The 18,537-nt window shown below is 42.3% G+C and overlaps 1 protein-coding gene across 2 annotated transcripts in view; it reads right to left on the bottom strand.

The window, feature by feature from the left end:
* The window catches only part of BMPER (BMP binding endothelial regulator), a 245,941-nt gene extending 227,723 nt beyond the window's left edge, over positions 1 to 18,218 (bottom strand). Inside the window, exons 1-2 of one of the 2 annotated variants that reach the window (XM_050783275.1) lie at positions 17,952 to 18,218; positions 16,802 to 16,887 (exon numbers count right to left, since the gene is read on the bottom strand). In XM_050783275.1, the coding sequence (XP_050639232.1) occupies positions 16,802 to 16,887; positions 17,952 to 18,084 (219 nt within the window). In that variant the 5' untranslated portion in view covers positions 18,085 to 18,218. The remainder of the gene's footprint in view (positions 1 to 16,801; positions 16,888 to 17,951) is intronic. The other variant, XM_050783276.1, reaches the window with a different exon arrangement.
* Positions 18,219 to 18,537: the final 319 nt, after the last annotated feature.

Raw genomic sequence — 18,537 nt, 5'->3', positions numbered from 1 at the left:
AAGTTTAGGAAAATTCTGGTTGGCTAGAAGAGCTAAGAATTCCATGGAAAAGGTCTAGGACCAATGTTCCCACCCAAGAGGGCACAAACCCACTAGAGCTTAGTGACCAAAGGCTGGGTGAGTATTGCAGATGGGTGTGTGTGGCAGGTGGGGGGAGGGGGCGGGGACATTAAACACTTGGTAGTAATAGAAAGAAAGGGAGACAGAAAATATCTCAACTTAAGTTTTTCTTCTCTGTTATACGGAGTCCTGAAGCCATAGCCTGGAAGTGAACAGAGTCCACAGTCAGAGGCCTCTTTTAATGTCTCATGCCAAAAAATATGGCTCAATGCTGGGACCATGATACTCATCTACAGCAGGGTAACTAGGATCCAGGATCTAGGGAAGAGTCTACACATACAGGCAGGCACTGGCCAAGAAGTAGAGAAGCCAAGACCCCACAACCATCTTGGGACTCACTCTGGAAGCGAGTATGAGACAGAGGTCAGTGGAGAAACAAGCTAGCAATGTGTTGCAATTTTGGGATTAGTACTCCTCTCTGTACTTTCAACATAAGATTTCCTTCCCACATATTAGAAGGCTGTTAAAGTCTCCCCTGGGCATCATCTTCACCAGGCTAAATTATATCAGCACATCATCATTAGTAAAAAAAATATTTACTAACCCCCACCTGAACACTTGACACTGCTCCAAGCTGGCCCGTTAGCTCACCCCAGCAGTCCTTCTCTTGAGTCTTTGATCAAGATCACAGATGGGTCTCCACCAGCTGTCCACCAGATCATCCAGTTTTGCCTAGAGAGCAGTTCCACGTGGCACACTGAGAGGTGTCCAAGGGAGAGAATACAGTCATGGGTTCTTAGTTTCTGTTTCTGGTTGGGCCAGTAAAGCCCCTTCCTCATCCCTCTTTTCTGCTTATCACTAGAGACCGAAACTAAAAACCACGACCTCGGGATTCTAAAAGCCTAACACAAAACAAAACAGAACAACAACAAAATAAGGTGAGTTGGACAAGCTCGTCCCTACAAATGTCTGAGCCATGCTGCGTGGAGGAGGAACAGCCAGCCCACTGTAATGCCTTTTGTACATTTCAGTATCGGGCTGAACTCAAGAATTAAAAGCTGAGACTGAGAAAAACTAGACACGAAACTTGGGGAATGGTGACATCATGGAATTTCTGCGCTAATGACAAAGAAAGAAAATAACATGGTAAAAAATAATAAGGATGGAGATGAATCCCTGGAACAATGGAATGCCAGGCTAATTTTAAAAAAAAAAAAAAGGTTTAAAGGATTCCCATTTAAAGTATGGGAAATTGTCCAGCAACATGACCAGAATTCCGTGAAGGTGATGGGAATCAGAGCCTGGTCAACTTGACTTTACACTCTCCCTCAGCAGGGAAAGAAAGGTGTGGGCACAAACAGGTCAGCAAAAGGGAGAGAAGAAAACTAAGATTTCCCAGAATGGCTTTATTCTGCGCAAGGAAGAAACCTGCTGGCTCTAAGTTGCCAGCTGAAGGAAACAGCTTCTTGCAGAGGTTTTGAGGAGTCACTTTGGGGTGAAGTGGGGAGCTGGATCCCGCTTCACCTGGCCCTCAACTCTGCGTTGTTTGCGGCTGGTTCCTCCAGATGCGGCTGGATCCCACTAGGTCAGTCATAAAACCCTGGGTTTTGTGTCAGATTGCTCCATCTAGTTGGCTCATGCTGAAGAAGCAACAAACATAACGTCATGTCAGCTTCGTCCTGCAGCTGCTACCCATCCCAGAAAGACCACAGGAAACAGAGTGTATCCCTGTGGGAATCTATCCCATGAAGAGACTGGCAGCAGCCCAGCGGGTCAGCCTCTCCCACCCAAAGGCGCCAGGCAGGACCTTACCTAACTGGACTGCAAGGACTGTTAAAACATAATCCCCAGGGAAGCTATTTGCTGGGTCTCTCTCACTGACCCCAGGGGGTATTCTCTCAACCCTTGTGGTTAGGTGACATTCTCTGAAAGAGAGCTCTGCGGAGTCTGCCCCGGATGGGACAGGAATCTGGTACTTGAATTGCAGTTCCAACTCTCGCTGATTGTGGTGGGACTTTCGCCTTGCTTTTCCTTTTCTGAGCCTTAATGAGCTCAACTATGAAACTGGTTTCTTAAGAATGCCGGCCCTACCTCACAGGCTGTCTTTGAGGAAAATGAACTTTGGACTGTCCCCAGCTTATGAATAGTGTTTGTTCGCAAAATATCTATTAAGATTTAAAGTCTGCAAGGCGCTGTTCTAGATGTTTTGATCATGAGAAGAATTAGATGCTATTCCTACCCTGAAGAAGCTTCAAGTCCAGTAGAAGAGAAAGTCATGTAACTAGTTAATAAAAATGTAGAGGAGAGAGGAGTAAGGGTTATAATAAAAAGTGACCAATATAAAGTCTTCAAGGAACAAGTGAGTTCATTCTGATTGGGTGACTAAAGGAGGTTTGATAAAGATGACATGAGTAGGAAAAGAACACTTCAATAAAGATAGCTAATGTGCAAGAAAATTGTGTAAAAGTTCCACGAAAGCAACATTATGTAAACGATAGTTGATCTATTATCAAGTTTTATACCAATAACAGAATTTCAACTGTACCTAACCAAGATTTAAATATAAACATATGTTTATGTTTATATTCATATACCCTTCTCTTTCCATTACATGTCAGGTGGAAAGAGTGCTTCAAAAATTGGCCCCTGCATAAAAGTCACGGGAAGGGTTTATTAAAAATGGAGCTTTCTGGCCAGGCACAGTGGCTCATGCCTGTAATCCCAGCACTTTGGGAGGTTGAGGCGGACAGATCACAAGGTCTGGAGCTTGAGACCAGCCTGACCAATGTGGTGAAACCCCGTCTCTACTAAAAATACAAAAATTAGCCAGGCATGGTGGCACGCATCTGTAATCCCAGCTTCTCAGGAGGCTGAGGCAGGAGTATCACTTGAACCTGGGAGATGGAGGTTGCAATGAGCTGAGACCACACCACTGCACTCCAGCCTGGGTCATACAGCAAGACTCCATCTCAAACAAACAAAAAAATGGAGCTTCCCTGGTCTGCACAGGAGCCAGCTAGACCTACTCCATCAGGATCTCTGGACCAGGACACAGGAAATCTGCATTTTTTAGCAAATTCCCTGGTGGTTCTTATACATATTAAAATCTGAGAGCCACCACTGCTGGGCCCCTGGTAGGAGAACAGACGAAGCTGAAGGCAAAATTCTAACCACTGACTTGTTAACGACCTACAACTGTGTGAGAGAAGACAAGTAGCCAAACTGAAGTGTGTGAGGGAAGAAGGGGCAGAGGCCCAGGGAAGGGAACACATCGGGCAACAGAATTGCATACCCCTTGTCACTAGTGTTCAGGCTTCATTCTATGGGCTCCCAGCACATATATACAAGTATCAGTTTCATCACACATTAATTCACACTTTCATCTAAGATTCTAATGACAGAGGGTAGTTTCCAAACTAAAACCATTATCCAAATGTTATATAAATACACACACACACACACATATATATGTATATATATGTGTGTGTGTGTGTGTGTGTGTGTACACAGATACATAACCCTATAAAATCTAGCACAGTCAAGGACTAACAGGTTGCTCTGACTAATCGAATATTTCAAACAAGAGTTAATATCTCTGGCTTGCATAAGTTAATCAATTTTCAAAGAACTTTAAAGCAATAAAAGACATCTAACTTCAAAACTATCTCAACCATAATTTAATCCCCTTCTGTTCATGTAAGAAGCCTTGCTCCTGTCTTGCAGTGCCTCAGGATATTATTAACATAAATGCTCAATAAATGTGTGCTGAGTTTAATGACCATCAATCAATCATTTGCCTACTCCAGTCCTGCAATGCCATTCCCACATTTCCTGCAGAGCCCCTACCATGTGCTCCCCACCTAAGCTGGGTGCTGCTTCTCCCCTCCCTCCCCCACTGCCCCACCACCCTCAGAGGGGTCTTGAGGATATACAGAAGAGCCCATTAATTCAGAGTTGGAGGTTCACAGATTGAGAGGCATTTTACTATGCCGCCACATTTTGGCTTTAGTTTATGAACCCAGTGCAAATTCACTGAATTTAAATATCCCCTCATTCAGGTACGTTGCAATAACCTGGAGGATAATGTATCCCTTGCAATAACCTAGAGGATAAATATCTCTCTTGCAAAAGTCTAAACGTCCTCAAAGCATACATTAGGTTGAACCACATAAAACTGCTGCTCCTATAGGTCAACGTCAGACAACTACCAAAAATTTCGTAACTCCAAAATCTGGGGACTCCAGATTTCTATAACATGACCCTTTAGCATGCAAAGTAACTTAAGAAAATTTTTTTTTGCCCTTGGTCAGTATATGGTTTACATGAAACAGAAAAAAATTCACAGTTTTTAACAATTCCCCTACACACACATGCACCCATGGATGAAAAGGAAGCAACGCCATCTGGTACATGCATTTCCAGCACATCCCAGCAGGGAGAGAAAAGGGCTGGTTCCTCCAACAGAAGCCACCCCAGACTAATGAGATGCACAAAAAGTGTAGATTCCTGCCCCCTTCCCTGACAGCCAGCTCTTCCACAACTTCTGATCTGAGTCACCTCTAAGAGACAAGGAATTTCATCCTGGTCCTCATCTATGTGCTAATGGAGCTGCAGCTAGCTGACCTCTGGTAGGTCCCACTGGGCATCAGAATCATTGTTTCACATGTGCTTGAAAACAGGAAATTACCACAACTCAAGCCTAATGGGCCCCATTCCCCTCAAGGGGCATAAACACAAGCCCATGGCAAGACCTTAACTGTTTTGGCATAGTGGCTCCCAAGTGGGAGAATATCTGCTTCATCTTTCATGTTCTCTCATTCAGGAAAATAGTGTTCTCCCGAGACCAAAAAAAACACGGCTATGTGAATGTCTTGATGCTACTGCTTTTACACCATAAATCCACAAAGCTGGAGAGACCCAGCAGGCTGCGGGTGTCTCTGGAATTCATGAATTTCTGGGCGGTAAAGGAACAGAATGAGGCAGGCTTTACTGGAGGCAGAAGCTGCAAACCCCACAGGCCACTGATGCAGAACAGCCTCTGCCCTCTGAGAAAAGTGGGAGCAATTTTAGTATCTTGGCACAAATGGCTCTGTTCAATTAGAAAATAATGGAAACTGAATCCCCCAGCATCTTTTAATAAGACCTGGAGCAATCAACATGGCGAAGAATGAAAATGTCATTCATTAACGTTACTGCTGCAGTCCATAGACATGCCTCAAAGAGGAACCTCAGAAAATAGGTTTTTAAAAGGAGAAAGGGGGAAGCAATTAAGATCAAGATGCTGGCCAGGTGTGGTGGCTCACTCATGTAATCCCAGCACTTTGGGAGGCCAAGGCAGGAGGATCGCTTGAGGCCGGGAGTTTGAGACCAGCCCTGGTGATAGTGAGACCCTGTCTCTACAAAAAAAATAAATAAATAAATAAATAAATAAATAAATAAATAAATAAATAAAATAAAAGATGCTAAAAATGTCTCTTACAGAGGCCCAAAGAAATGGAAGAGCAGCTTCGAGTTTTCATACCTCCTTTCCATGGGACAAGCTGTCCCTACTAGAAATAACCTTCCTGAGGTCACCCACAGTCAAAGAGGCCAGCAGTGCCACCAGAGTGGCCAGCTGATCACACAGCATCTAAAACTAAAGTGCTTGGCCTATGCCGACAGCATTAGCAACCATGAAAAACTGTCTGGTCAAATACTATATATGTGACTAAGAATACAAGAGTTGTTTTGGAAAGGCGTGTTTTTGTAAGTTAAAACGGGATGATCATTATCTTCATTATTTGTATTCCATCCTTCTCTTTGAAGTGACTCTGGGTACCATCACTTATCTGCAGATCCTCGCTCAGAGTCCTGTTACGTCTATTCCCTTGAAGCAGGGCATTTGGGGGACATGCTGTGGTCAGTGAAGATGCCACCCATCCCGCCCTCTCATTTTCTCTTGCTGAGTTACCTGCGTGAAACCTTAAAATTGCCCGTCAGTTTACAGATCTTTGAACTGCTCATTTGGCAGACGTAGGTTAGTACCACCCATTACCTAACATTAAAAAAAAAGAAAGAAAGAAAGCTCATTACACTACACGACATGTACATACAATAAGGCCTTTGTCCTTAAAAGAAAAACATAATTTTCAACAGAGTCAGCTCCCAGAAGCCAAGGGAGCTAACATCCAAAACCTAATATAAACATGAAGGCTTGTGTCAAGATTTCAGAGTTAGCCTCACTGAAAGGGGCTGGAAATGACTGGAGAATGCCAGCTCCAGGGATCGGGAGACATTTTTCATTGTGACTTTTTGAAAGTGGAAGCCAGATCGTCCCAGAACCTCCCTTGTCTATACCTCCTGCCTTGTCAGGGACATTTCTGCTTTTGACAACGATCTATTTCTATAAAAGGGAATGTTCCTTTTATCACAAATAAAAGCAGATGTAAATATCAATATGATCTTATATTTTCAAATACGATTACATTCCCTTCAAAAAAAAAGACAGTGTTTATGTAATGATTATTTAGGACGTCTTTTATAGAGGAGGTTGACCTTCTGTGATAAACTTTCTAGGAGAATCATGTTTTGGAACTTGGAGTTCCATTCTGGGGGCAGCTATCCCAAGTGTTAACAACCCCAACTATAAACAGGAAACTCCAGTCGAACTCCCACTCAAGTCCCAAGGTTGTGGACCTCTTGCTGAAGCTATGGAGCTGACAGAGACGACCGTGACGAGGTTCTTACACTTTAAGACACCATCCCTTAAGAAGTGAATTCGCCCAACTCACTACACTACAAGGCAGAACATGCTATTACCGAGAAGCAGCAGCAGGCTCTTAGAGGAGTTGGCAGGACTTCTAGTCCCAAGCACAGAAGGCTGTATGAATGTGCAGGGCCCACATGTCCAAATCCAGTCACACCAGTTCATCTGGGCTTGCCCTTTCTAGAAGGAGGCCCGATCCCACAGGTATGCACTAGTGCCTGTGGTTGGCTGGAAAGCAGGAAGCTGGCCACATCACACTCTTTAAAACGGAGAGGACTGAGAGGCTTCAGGCTCAGCAGGCCCGCTGGTCACTACTTTAACATTTTTGCCTCCTACCTGCCACTTCCTGATTTAATGGCAAGGACTGCAGAGGACAACTGGGCCTCACTGAGAAAACAACACTGTGATTCGTTGTTTGTAAATTGGCGCGAGTTAAGCAGGTGAAGCTTTGAAAAGAAAAAATAGAGGAGCGACCCATCTTCCTAAGCCCCAAACACTAACAGGGTTTTCCATCTTTAACAGAAAAGCAGCAGTAGGCTCTTCTGACCTTCCATTGTGTACCCTGAGAAAAATTCAGAATAAACACATTTCATAAGTGTTGACAATAAATTGCCATAAATACAGTCCATTTAATTTAAAGTATGGCAAAGGCAGTCATTCCATGACACTTCAATGCTGGAAGCAGCTATCATTTCTAAAGTGATGACCACGGCCCAGACCATGTTTTAAGAATTTTTCGTGTTGTAACTTACAATTCTGACAAGAGCCTCATGATGAAGATAAAGAGGTTGAGATATAGAAATGTTAGGCAATTTACATAAAGCCATACAACTATTAAAGGGTAGAAATGAGAACCACTAAGCTATCATTCCCAAAGAGTATATTCACTGAATTAGGTGCTGAAAAGTGGTTTATGGCATACACTTCACTTTCTTCTATTCAAGTTCTGGCCCTTAATAACAGTTTCATTTACACTGTTTACAAACAGCTTTCACACGCATCTTGGCCTTTAACCCATTCCAGTCACCCCAGTTAATGCCCACAGCCAACCACTTAAGTCTGCTGAAGAGTACATACCACTGGGACTTGTCCCAGACTTCACAATGAAGGCTCAGAGAAGGTAAGGTGTCTGCTCAGTGGTGCACAGCTACCAGGCAACCCAGGTGAGACTCAAACCCATACATTGAGACACAACGGCCCCCACACCACAGCTGTACTTCACTGACAAAATGGGCTTTAAACATTTCATGAGAAAAGAAAATATCTTACCTGAAGACCTAGAATTTAAGACATTAAATTATATCATAATATTTTTAAAGCATCATTAACAGTTTAATAGAGCAAACTTAAAAGTTTATAATAGTAAGTTTTTATATTAGTCAGACTCTTTTATATTGTTGCTTTTATTCCTAATAAAAAAATCCCTCAATGTGGCCTGGTCCATTTTACATTTAACTATAGAAACATTCCAATGACGTTTGCAAAAAGTGTATTACTGTTATCCGTGAAATTAGTTTTGTTTGGGTACCTTTTAAAATTTCATGTGGTATTTATTCACTTTTGTTAAGATCTTTTAAAGTCAAAGTTTGGCAAATTTGTGATTTTTGCATTAAATTTTCAAAATCCCTACAGCAATCTTAGTTTTGGATTCCTGCCAACTGGGGTTGCACTGAATCTCATCTATGATCAATTCAATCCCATGTGCAAATATGCAGGGTCTGGGGGGAAGGGACCATTGTTCATTGTTTCAAAGAGTCCAAGAAGATGAGAACGTTCCTTCTTTGATATTCTCCTAGAATCTTCCAGTTCTTTGCAATGTTTAATGCCAATAGTCTTTGTCTTCTTCAAACATCTTCTGCCTTGGCCTGTGCCTTCCTGGTTCTCCTCTTGCCTCTATAACTATAAGTTTTCCATCTCTTTCATAGGTTTCTCCTTTTCTATCCTTCTGTTAGACAAAACCCTTCTTATAGTTAATATTGTAGGCCCATTTTTTTAAAATCTCAATTTAGACCCCTCCTCAAGGCAAATAATTTATTCCCAAAGTTTTGAAGTTTATTTCTATGCAGACAGGTAACAAATTGTTAACTTCTAGTCCTGATTTCTCTATACTGAACTCACGATCTTTTAAGAGCCTACATGGCTTTTCTACCTTGAAGATCTATCAAGCCCAACACATTACATCTAAACTGATTACTACCCACCCACCCACAGGACCCCTTCTCTTCCTACAGTGTCTATGACATTGGATAGATTTCTCAAAATTCCCTTCAATTTTTCCCATCTTTCACCTCTGCCATCTATTTTCTTGCCAAGTACTATAAATGTGGGCTCCAAAACACCTCTGCAAGACTAGTGGTTCTCAATGTCATGGCACGTTGGTGCACTTTTTAAAGGTGAGCCACCCAATCCTGATTAATGTATAAAACTTGTGCTAAAGGCCGGGCGCGGTGGCTCATGCCTGTAATCCCAGCACTTTGGGAGATCGAGGCAGGTGGATCACAGGGTCAGGAGATCGAGACCATCCTGGCTAACACGGTGAAATCCCGTCTCTACAAAAAATACAAAAAAATTAGCCGGGTGGGTGGGGGGCGCCTGTAGTCCCAGCTACTGGTAGGCTGAGGCAGGAGAATGGCGTGAACTCAGGAGGAGGAGCTTGCAGTGAGCCGAGATCGCGCCACTGCACTCCAGCCTAGGCGACTGAGCGAGACTCTGTCTCAAAAAAAGAACAACAACAAAAAATTGTGCTAAAAGTGAGCATACATGCTATCATAAACACACCTACCAGACTGAATAATTTACCAAATGAACCATGCAACAGTGTAAGGCAGGGTGTCACTGTAAGAGGAGAGAGCTGGTGCCCCAAATAGAATTTCGAGAGTGAGTTCTGGGAAGAGAACTACTCTATTCAAGTAGCAGCACCCTACTCTAGAGGCACCAAGTGACAAGCAAAGTGGCTGTGCTACCAATCACTCCACTGTAATTGCTGCTGAATTTTACCAACTGTGTCTTGCTGGGCATGGTTTGGAGTTTTTCTATCGACATATTTTTTTTTTCAATACCTTTGGTATTCATGTAAATACTCTAGAACTGGAATGTAGTCAAAGATTCAAAAGACTAAGCAACACTGGTTTATCCCAACACCTTCTTTCCATTCCCACTGCCCAGGCTGCTTGTGCTCACCTGACCACACAATATCCCTGCAGTCTGTTGTTCAGACTCCAGACCCTTCACACTGATATCCTTATTATTACATTCAAGGTGCTCCCCATGCTGGTTCTCATGGAGCTTTCTAACTCCAGCTCCATCACAGCTTTGGGCACAGTAGACTCTGCCATTTCCACAGTCCCAAGCACACTCTCTTTGTGTCTTTCCTCCAACAAGGCTTTGCCTGGATCATCTCTCCCCCCACATCATGGTCACAGATATCCTAGTGAGAATTCATTGGCAGCCTCCTTAGTACATGGGTTTGAGTCTATTACAGTGCTTTTCTGTCACTCCTATAAAGTTTCTTATTTATGCATGTGTTCGTCTCCCCCATTAGACTGTGGGCAAGAATCTGTCCTGTTGGTCTTTGTCTCCTCAAAGGTCCCCAGCCAGCACAATGCTTCAAACACAGAAAGGACTAAAAATAATAAAATAAAATGGAAGAGGGGATGAAGTGTGGAAAGAAGGAAGAAAGAATAATGTTATTGAATTTATAACCTGCGATCCCTAGTGCCTTGAGTGGTGTTTTATAAAATTAGAACTGGGAATCAACAGGTCTTAAAATATACACCCAGCTCATTTGCTGATCTTAACTAAGTTCAACAAGCACACTTGACCTCCCAGTGCCATGAAAGGTGGTGTTTGTTACTCATATTCTTTTATAGCACAAAGGACTCAATATATCATCATTTATACAGAAGGGCCATAGAAGAGGGTGTGAAAAACTGATATCCTTTATTTACTCAACAAATTCGTATTAACTGGTTTTATTTTTCCATCATTTTGCCTTGCCTGACTTTTCCCATTATCTCCTATTCTACTGCCCTCCCCCTATTTGCATTCTAGTCTGGGGAAGGGCTCTCTTTCCTCAACATTATTTCCTACACTTAAAACACAATTTACTGTTGATACCCACAGTCAAGTCCAGTGCCTCAAAACAAAATAAACAGTGTTTGAAATGGGATGGGGAAGGGGAGCAGTGAGTAAGTAGGCAACAAAGACACACTCAGGTCTGGAAAGGGGTCGAGAGACTTCCACAAGGCGGGCCAGGAAAATCCCCATGATGCCAGGCCACGAGGCAGTTTTTCCAGAATTACAGCGCTCCCGAGTCCCAACCCAATCCCTCTGCCAATAAAAGTACAAGTGAAGGTGACCCCACAGGCATAGAGATGTAAATACTCTGCAAGAAAGCAGGCCCCTCTTCCACGGAAAGCTTTTCTTTTCTTTTTTTCTTTTTTCTTTTTTCTTGTTTTTTGTGTGGGTGTGTGTGTTTAATGGAAAGCGAGGGGAAAACTTACACCAGGGCCCAAAGATCACTGGACCAATAAGGAAGCAGCCTAGATCAGCCCAGTCCAAGCCTGGAGGGACAGAAAAACTCACTAAACATTTCTGACAAACCTTGTTCATGCACAACAATGGGTGGGTTTGCCATCATTATCCCTACGTCTCGTCCGTCGTCCCTTCTATCATTTTCTTTTGAAACTTTGCATCCTGTTCCATGTGAGGAAATAAGAATTTTTAAAAATAATGCCATCATCAATAACAGCAATAAAAAATCATTCCAGAGGGTTTACTCAATGCCAAGCCCCAGGCCAAACTTTACGTGCTACATCTCACTTAATTCACACAGCAACTCTGTGAACTAGATGTTGACATCCATCCCACTCTCCAGATGAAGAAACTGAGGTTTGGAAAGGTGAGGTAGTTGTCTCAACTTCACCACCGGTTTGATTTGAACCCAAGACTCTCTGATGTCTGGGCCAAAGTTCTTTGCCAAAATGTTATGATGCCAGCCAAAACCCATGTCTTCCTTGGAAGGGCTCTCCAAATTCTAGACGGTTTGGGTTGCAAGATCGAAACCACTATAACTGCCTCCATAGAGAGCCTACATTAGCTCTGTGCTGGTTGAAAAGACTCTCTGAAGCTCTTGAAGGTATCTGTAGAAGTTTTTAAGTAGTCAACTTTTCCAGCAGAAGGAAACTCTAGTTTAGCAAGTAAGAAACTGACTTCACGCCGGGCGCGGTGGCTCAAGCCTGTAATCCCAGCACTTTGGGAGGCCGAGACGGGCAGATCACGAGGTCAGAAGATCAAGACCATCCTGGCTAACACGGTGAAACCCTGTCTCTACTAAAAAATACAAAAAACTAGCCGGGTGAGGTGGCGGGCGCCTGTAGTCCCAGCTACTCAGGAGGCTGAGGCAGGAGAATGGCGTGAACCCGGGAGGCGGAGCTTGCAGTGAGCTGAGATCCGGCCACAGCACTCCAGCCTGGGTGACAGAGCGAGACTCCGTCTCAAAAAAAAAAAAAAAAAAGAAACTGACTTCACATCCCAGTTCTGTCTCTTAGTAACTGTGTGATCTCACGAGATTTGCTCTACTTCTTTGAGCCTGAATAAAGCATGAACAAGAATGACTCTCAGATCTAGTCTTTGTGAATTTGCCAACACAATCCTATACATTAACTGTTACCTTTCCCAAAAATTGTTCTGTTGAAAGGTAATTGGTCATATCACCTTCTAAACAGAGTAAAAATAAATAAATCTGATTGCTTCCTTACTGAGCATCCAAAGTCTAGAAGTGACCTGAAACAACTTGGAAAAAGTATGGCAATCTATGTATTTGTGCATATACTGAGTGCAGTACCTCTCTGAACACATCTGGTCTACTTTATGGCTTCTCTCTCTCTGTTTCATACATGCACACACACATGAATTGAATTCTCATGCAATGTTATCTCCCTCATCCTCAAACATGTGCTTAACACTTGTTTAGATAATAGATATCTATTCTCCAGCCAGCTAATCTGAACAATGAAGAACATGAGGATTTTATGGAGATAAGGCACCCGAGAGAATCTAACATGCTGGGAGCTCCTTGTTGAGCGATATTAGACTTTTGTGATTAAAAAAGTAGAAGACAGCAGACAAGGTCTCTCTGTCTTCACTATTTGGTTGGCTCCAAGACAGGTGGGGCCCTGATTCTTGTAACATTGAATTTCACGTTGCTTTTTATGAGCAAAGGGTCCGTTTCTACATTGCACCTCTGGATTTAAAAGAGGAAATTTCAACCTCAGAATAATGTTTTTTGCTGAACAAAATGTATGCCAAACTAAGCTCTGACTTCGGGTTTTCTGAGTCCCAGCCTCCAAAGTTTTCTCAGGTTTCTAGTACTGGGCCCAACTCACTGGCTCCCGCCATGTCCTCCTATTCTACAGTTAGGTGGAAAAGGCTGAGAAGATCAAGCACCACTTCTCATGTGTGCTTGGTGGACCTGGGGACGTCCCAAAGATCAGAGAATGGCTTCAGCTTCATTTATCTGGGTGTGGCTGGCTCCCCTCTCAGCTGTACTCCAGGGCAGGCACCAACGTGTTTTCCTAGACATTATGGGAAAAATAATTCTAGCAAGAAAGCGGGGAAAATATCATACAAAAACAGTAATAAGTGTTGGCCTCCCTTCCTCAGCCCCATAAAAGACCATTTTGTAAAGTTATGCTTTGCTTTCTGACTAAACAATAAAGCACATGCAGTTTAATCTAAACTGCTTACCCAGTTCCCTAGATTTTAGGACCATGATCCAACTTCTCACCTACCCCCTTAAATAGATGAACTGAAGCTTTTTGGGCCACACACTTTAAAACGAGATTCCATCACCAGCTAACAAACCAGTTATTCTTGGACTGGGACTGGTTCTGGCAAGATGCTCGGGTCTACGCAGAGGATGATAAATGAGAATAAAATTATTCAGCTCTGCTTACGGTGGCCACTGTGCCCACTGTCATCCTCAAAAACTCCACAGAAATGAGCTCACTCCAACCTCTGAAACATTTCACAGCTTAAAAGTTTAAATCAGGCCAAGTTGATTTTTGTGGAGTTTTTTAAGCTTTTACTCTGTAATTATATACGGGACTTTGTGCCACCTATTTCCTCCCAACTGTAACATTTTACATCTTTTTTAAGCATACGTTGACGTTAGCTTTTTCTTTCTTTCTTTTATTTATTTATTTATTTTTTTAGTACATGTTATGAAATAAGATATGAGCTTACACTCAGCCTTAGGTATCTTTCTGCCAAAAGGCTGGACCAACACAAACTAAATATGACTATTTTCTTTATCCAAAGTACAGTTGAGACTATTACATACCCTCTTAATGTACATACATAAAACCAGCTCACCACTAACGCTCCCTGCAGGTCAACTGAAATCATAACGAGATTTTCCTTTCATATAATGCGATTAACAAATGTCAACTAACCAAACTCTTGAAAGACTCAAAAGAAAAAACAAAATAACCCAAGGAACGCCAAAAGGTAAAATAATTTGGATGTTCTTTCTATTTTCTCCTTACTTTCCCACGTCTTTAACTCAACAAATAGGCTGTCTCTTATGGTTATAGGCATGTGCTCCAGAGGCAGACAAATCTGAGATAGTTTCAGCTCCACTATTTACTCAAATGCAACTTTCACAAGTTACTTAGCCCGCTACACCTCAGTTTTCTCATCTGTAAAATAAAGGTAAAAGCCCTCAGTGGATTTTTGTGAAGATAAAATGAAATAATGCAGGCTTAGATGAGGCCCTACAAGTAAAAATAAAATAAAATAAAAATAGTAAACATAAGTGTTTACCATTGCTAACATTATCAATTTGCTAAATAGGTCTACCTTCCTGCCTAGGTACAAAAATGCCAAGTAGCTTCCTGGCTGTCTGGAGTGCTTTGAAATCCATGAACTGCAGTAGGTTCGTGGAAATGTACAAGAGTGTTATACAAAGAGAGAAGTGGTCATCCATCTATTATTACTCAATTTTACCAAGTCATTACAAATGTTTAGGAAGCAGCAATGACTACGACAACTTGGACCCCATAATTCTAAACCCCTGCAAAGGTCGTGATAACATATCACTGAGCCTTTCAGCCAATGAAAGAGCTCTGTAACGGGTGAAGCTGATAGCCAAAGTCCTAATATTACATATTTAGAAAGGATTTCTGACAGCGCTCACCCAAGGCAGATACCTACAACTGTTACTTAAACGTTAAAGACATAAATGAAGCTACTGCCCTTCTGAATTTAATTGATACTTTTCTGGAATAAATATCATTCCCACTTGAATTCCAACTGATGCATCTTTTCAGATTTACTCTTTACCTTCAAAACTGCAGGACTCTAACATCTATCTTCTTATCACTAAGTCTCCACTTTGAGAGAAAGGCACTATTTTTAGCAGGGGTAGGAGTACTGAAAAGGGGGGAATGCTGTGGCGAGAATTTCTCATGATGTTATTTGGGAACAGTTTACAAAACTCAAACTACATATGTAAACTTTATAAGTAGTAATATTGCTGAAGAGAAAAACAGTATTTTATATGCGAAGCTCTCAGCACATTTAAATATTACTTGGTCAGGGTAATGTCCTCTGAAATCTTAATAGATTAAGATAAAATAATTCGCTCACATTATACAGATAAGAAAAATTTAAAAAGGAAGATTAAACACACATATACATACACACTGCATTTGTAAATCTACAACTGAGTCAAAATTTAAACTCAAAGCTTCTTTTCAACAAATTATTTAGTAAAAGATCATCAATGAACACGGCAACCCATAAATACGCAATCATAATACACCCTCTCTCAGCTCTGTTTTATTAGACAGCAATATTTATTGTGTCAGCAAACACAGTGCATTTTTACTTGTTTCTGCTGATTTCCTTAGTCTTCCAAACCTGATAATCATTTGATACAGCCATTTACCGTCACCCATTTATCATTTCAAAACGTTGACCTCAACTCTTGTCATGAAAAAGTTTAGGTAGTATAAACTCAGATGGCTTGGCTTTTGCCTAAACCAAAATGAATTCCTTCTCCAGTTCCACACAGCACGCTGATCTAGTAACAAGTAGTCCTCTATCATTTTTGGGCTTCGCATTTGATTGCCTTAATGTATCTCCAACAGGGTTTTATAATGTGTAGTTTCTAACCAAATTTTGCCAAAAGTGATTGGCATGTAAAACACTCTTAAGCAAAAATGTTTATGTTGTAGGTCTGTACTTCATCTCAGAAAGTCTTATTCACATTGCTTAATCTCCCCCAAGTGGTTACTTATTAGACTTATCATTGACTACTAAACTAAAATAAATGGAAACAAATTATTTTTTGAGTCTACTAACCACTGATAGTGTTAACTAAGCAGCTGACAGCCAAGTGTCATTCTCTAGTAAGGACAGAATTGTCCTTTCTGACTCACGCTTCCAAATAAGAAATAAAGACAGTATTTGAGAGTTTAGGGTATAACAGGCAAAGAAACCCAAGAAAGAAATCCAGAATTACATCTTTTCCTCATGTTCATTTTTTGTGACTGTCACCTCTCTTTCCCTTTGTTGCATACCTTATTCCGGACCTTCATACTTAAATCTTATCTCATCATTTTCCCGCTGAGCTTAGATGACAGAACCAATGCAGAAAGTTTTGTTGTACCAAGGATTTGGTTGTAGTAATCATTACTGGAAACAGACATTACAAACTGCAATTTTCACTGAGACGTCATACAAAGCCTATCTGAAATTTACTTCTATAAGGATAATGTCAAAGATAAGAATTTCCAGCTAGATGAAATGGAAATTGCCAAAGTCCATAAAACTCAGAAATTAACTGGATTCAACTCACAAAGTAGGTACAGTTATGTGCAATTTTGTAATGACTAAAGACAATTTGTAAGATCTGGTTATATTATCACATTTAATGGATTCACCTTATCAGAGAGAGCAACTGAGTTCATATTACCTGATCTCCACACTTACCAAGCAGACACACATTATGCAAGGGTTGTCGGTGATAAATGGAATCTGGAGGATTTCACCTTCATTTTCACATTTTGCAACAGAACCTGAAATTCAGGGGGAAAAAAGTTTCATTTAAAGTCAGCTTAGTAGCATGATTTCAACATTTAAAATTTTTACACCAATCTTTTTTGAAACCTCTACCCAAACTTCAGAATTCCTAATGTAGTTAAAATTATTAAATTCACCAAAGCAAAACTCCTCCCCCCAAACTCTATTTTCAATAATTTTATTTAAACAAGTTTTAAAAAGACTATGATGTAAAGAGAAATTATCTGTTCTCAGATGGTTTAAGCACAATTCCAAGTATTTCACTGGATTTTTAATAACACTCCTCCTTTATGAAGACATTTCAACTAAGCACACAGCCCCATATGCAAAAAAAGAAAAAAAGAAAAAAAAACTCAAATTGGGGCAGATTTTAAATTGACCAAAACTCAGAACTGTGTCAAGGAACAGGCCTTTCTATGGATCTTTCTCGCATTGTCTTAGGTTTAAATCACTGTTTGAAACGCAATCCTCTTTTCCCTTCTCTTAGAAATTGACTCGATATTTTCTTTTCTGCACCAGGTGTCAGTAAAGTATGTCCTTCAGAATAGCAGCTGAGGTCTTCACCTGCCTGAAAACATATAATTATTATATCCGGCTATTAGTGCCCTTTTTAAATGATAGTTTCTTTAAATTCAAGGTCTTGAGAGCCAGTGCTTTAAAAAGCACTCCTAGCACAGTGGATGTATTGGAACCCCAAAAATGAGAAAGGAAGATGTGCAGATAACTGCACAAATTTTTTTTCCTGAGTTCTACAGAGAGAGATAAAGATTAAAATAAAAGTTGAGGAAAATATTAAAAATAAAATAATTTCTCAAATTCAAATAGAAGAATGTCTATTATTACTACATTGAAGGCAACAGCCTCTCAGCCCGCAACCTCTTCACCTACTCCCAGCCTTCCCAGCCCTCCCGGGGTTTCGCTTCATCCCCATCGACCAGCGCAGGGCAAGCGCCAAGGTGCGCGCTCTCCACCCTCCCATCCCCGGGGCAAGCCAGCGCCACCTCTCCCAGGTACCAAACCGGCGTCCCGGAGGGTCGGTCCCTCCCGCCCCCTCCCCTACCTGTCAAGAAGGAGGAAGCCAGAGACATGGGGACCCCCGAGCAATTGAGCAGCAGCAAGACGCAGCAGGTAATCCCAGGCGAGCGCCGGCCGTAACGCTCAGCCAGAGCCCCGACGCCGGAGAACCAGAGCATCGTCACCTGGAGGGAATCCCGGGCGACTGCAGGTCCCGCGCCGCCGCCTCTGCTCAGCTGCCGCAGCTCGCAGTCAAAAAGGGCTCTCAGCCGGCGTGTCGGGAGACAGTCCGCGAAGGAGGGAGGCGGGCGCCCGGGAGCTGGGGGGCGGGGGGGTGTGAGGGAGGGCGGGGGTAGAGGCGAGGGGTGGGGGGCGCCGGGGGAGGAGGGGTCCTGCGGCCAGGCTCCTCCGATGCGGGTTTTTTTTTTCTTCTTTTTTCTTTTTTTCTTTTTTTTTTTTTTTTGAGGGAGTTGCTTGCAGTGGCTTAGCAGTCAGCCCCTCCGCGCCGGAGAGGGGGCCGGGAGGAGGGGGTGTTGCGGCAGCGGGAGATAGACGGAGAGGAGCCGCGGTGCTGCAGACTGCGCACTGCCGCTCAGCCGCCGCCCGGGCTGCAGCTACTGCTCCGGGGGCTG

The sequence above is a fragment of the Macaca thibetana genome, chromosome 3, assembly GCF_024542745.1.
Source record: "Macaca thibetana thibetana isolate TM-01 chromosome 3, ASM2454274v1, whole genome shotgun sequence".
Lineage (NCBI taxonomy): Eukaryota > Metazoa > Chordata > Mammalia > Primates > Cercopithecidae > Macaca > Macaca thibetana.
The sequence above is the reverse complement of the archived record's forward strand: the minus strand, read 5'-3'. Positions and strand labels throughout refer to the sequence as shown.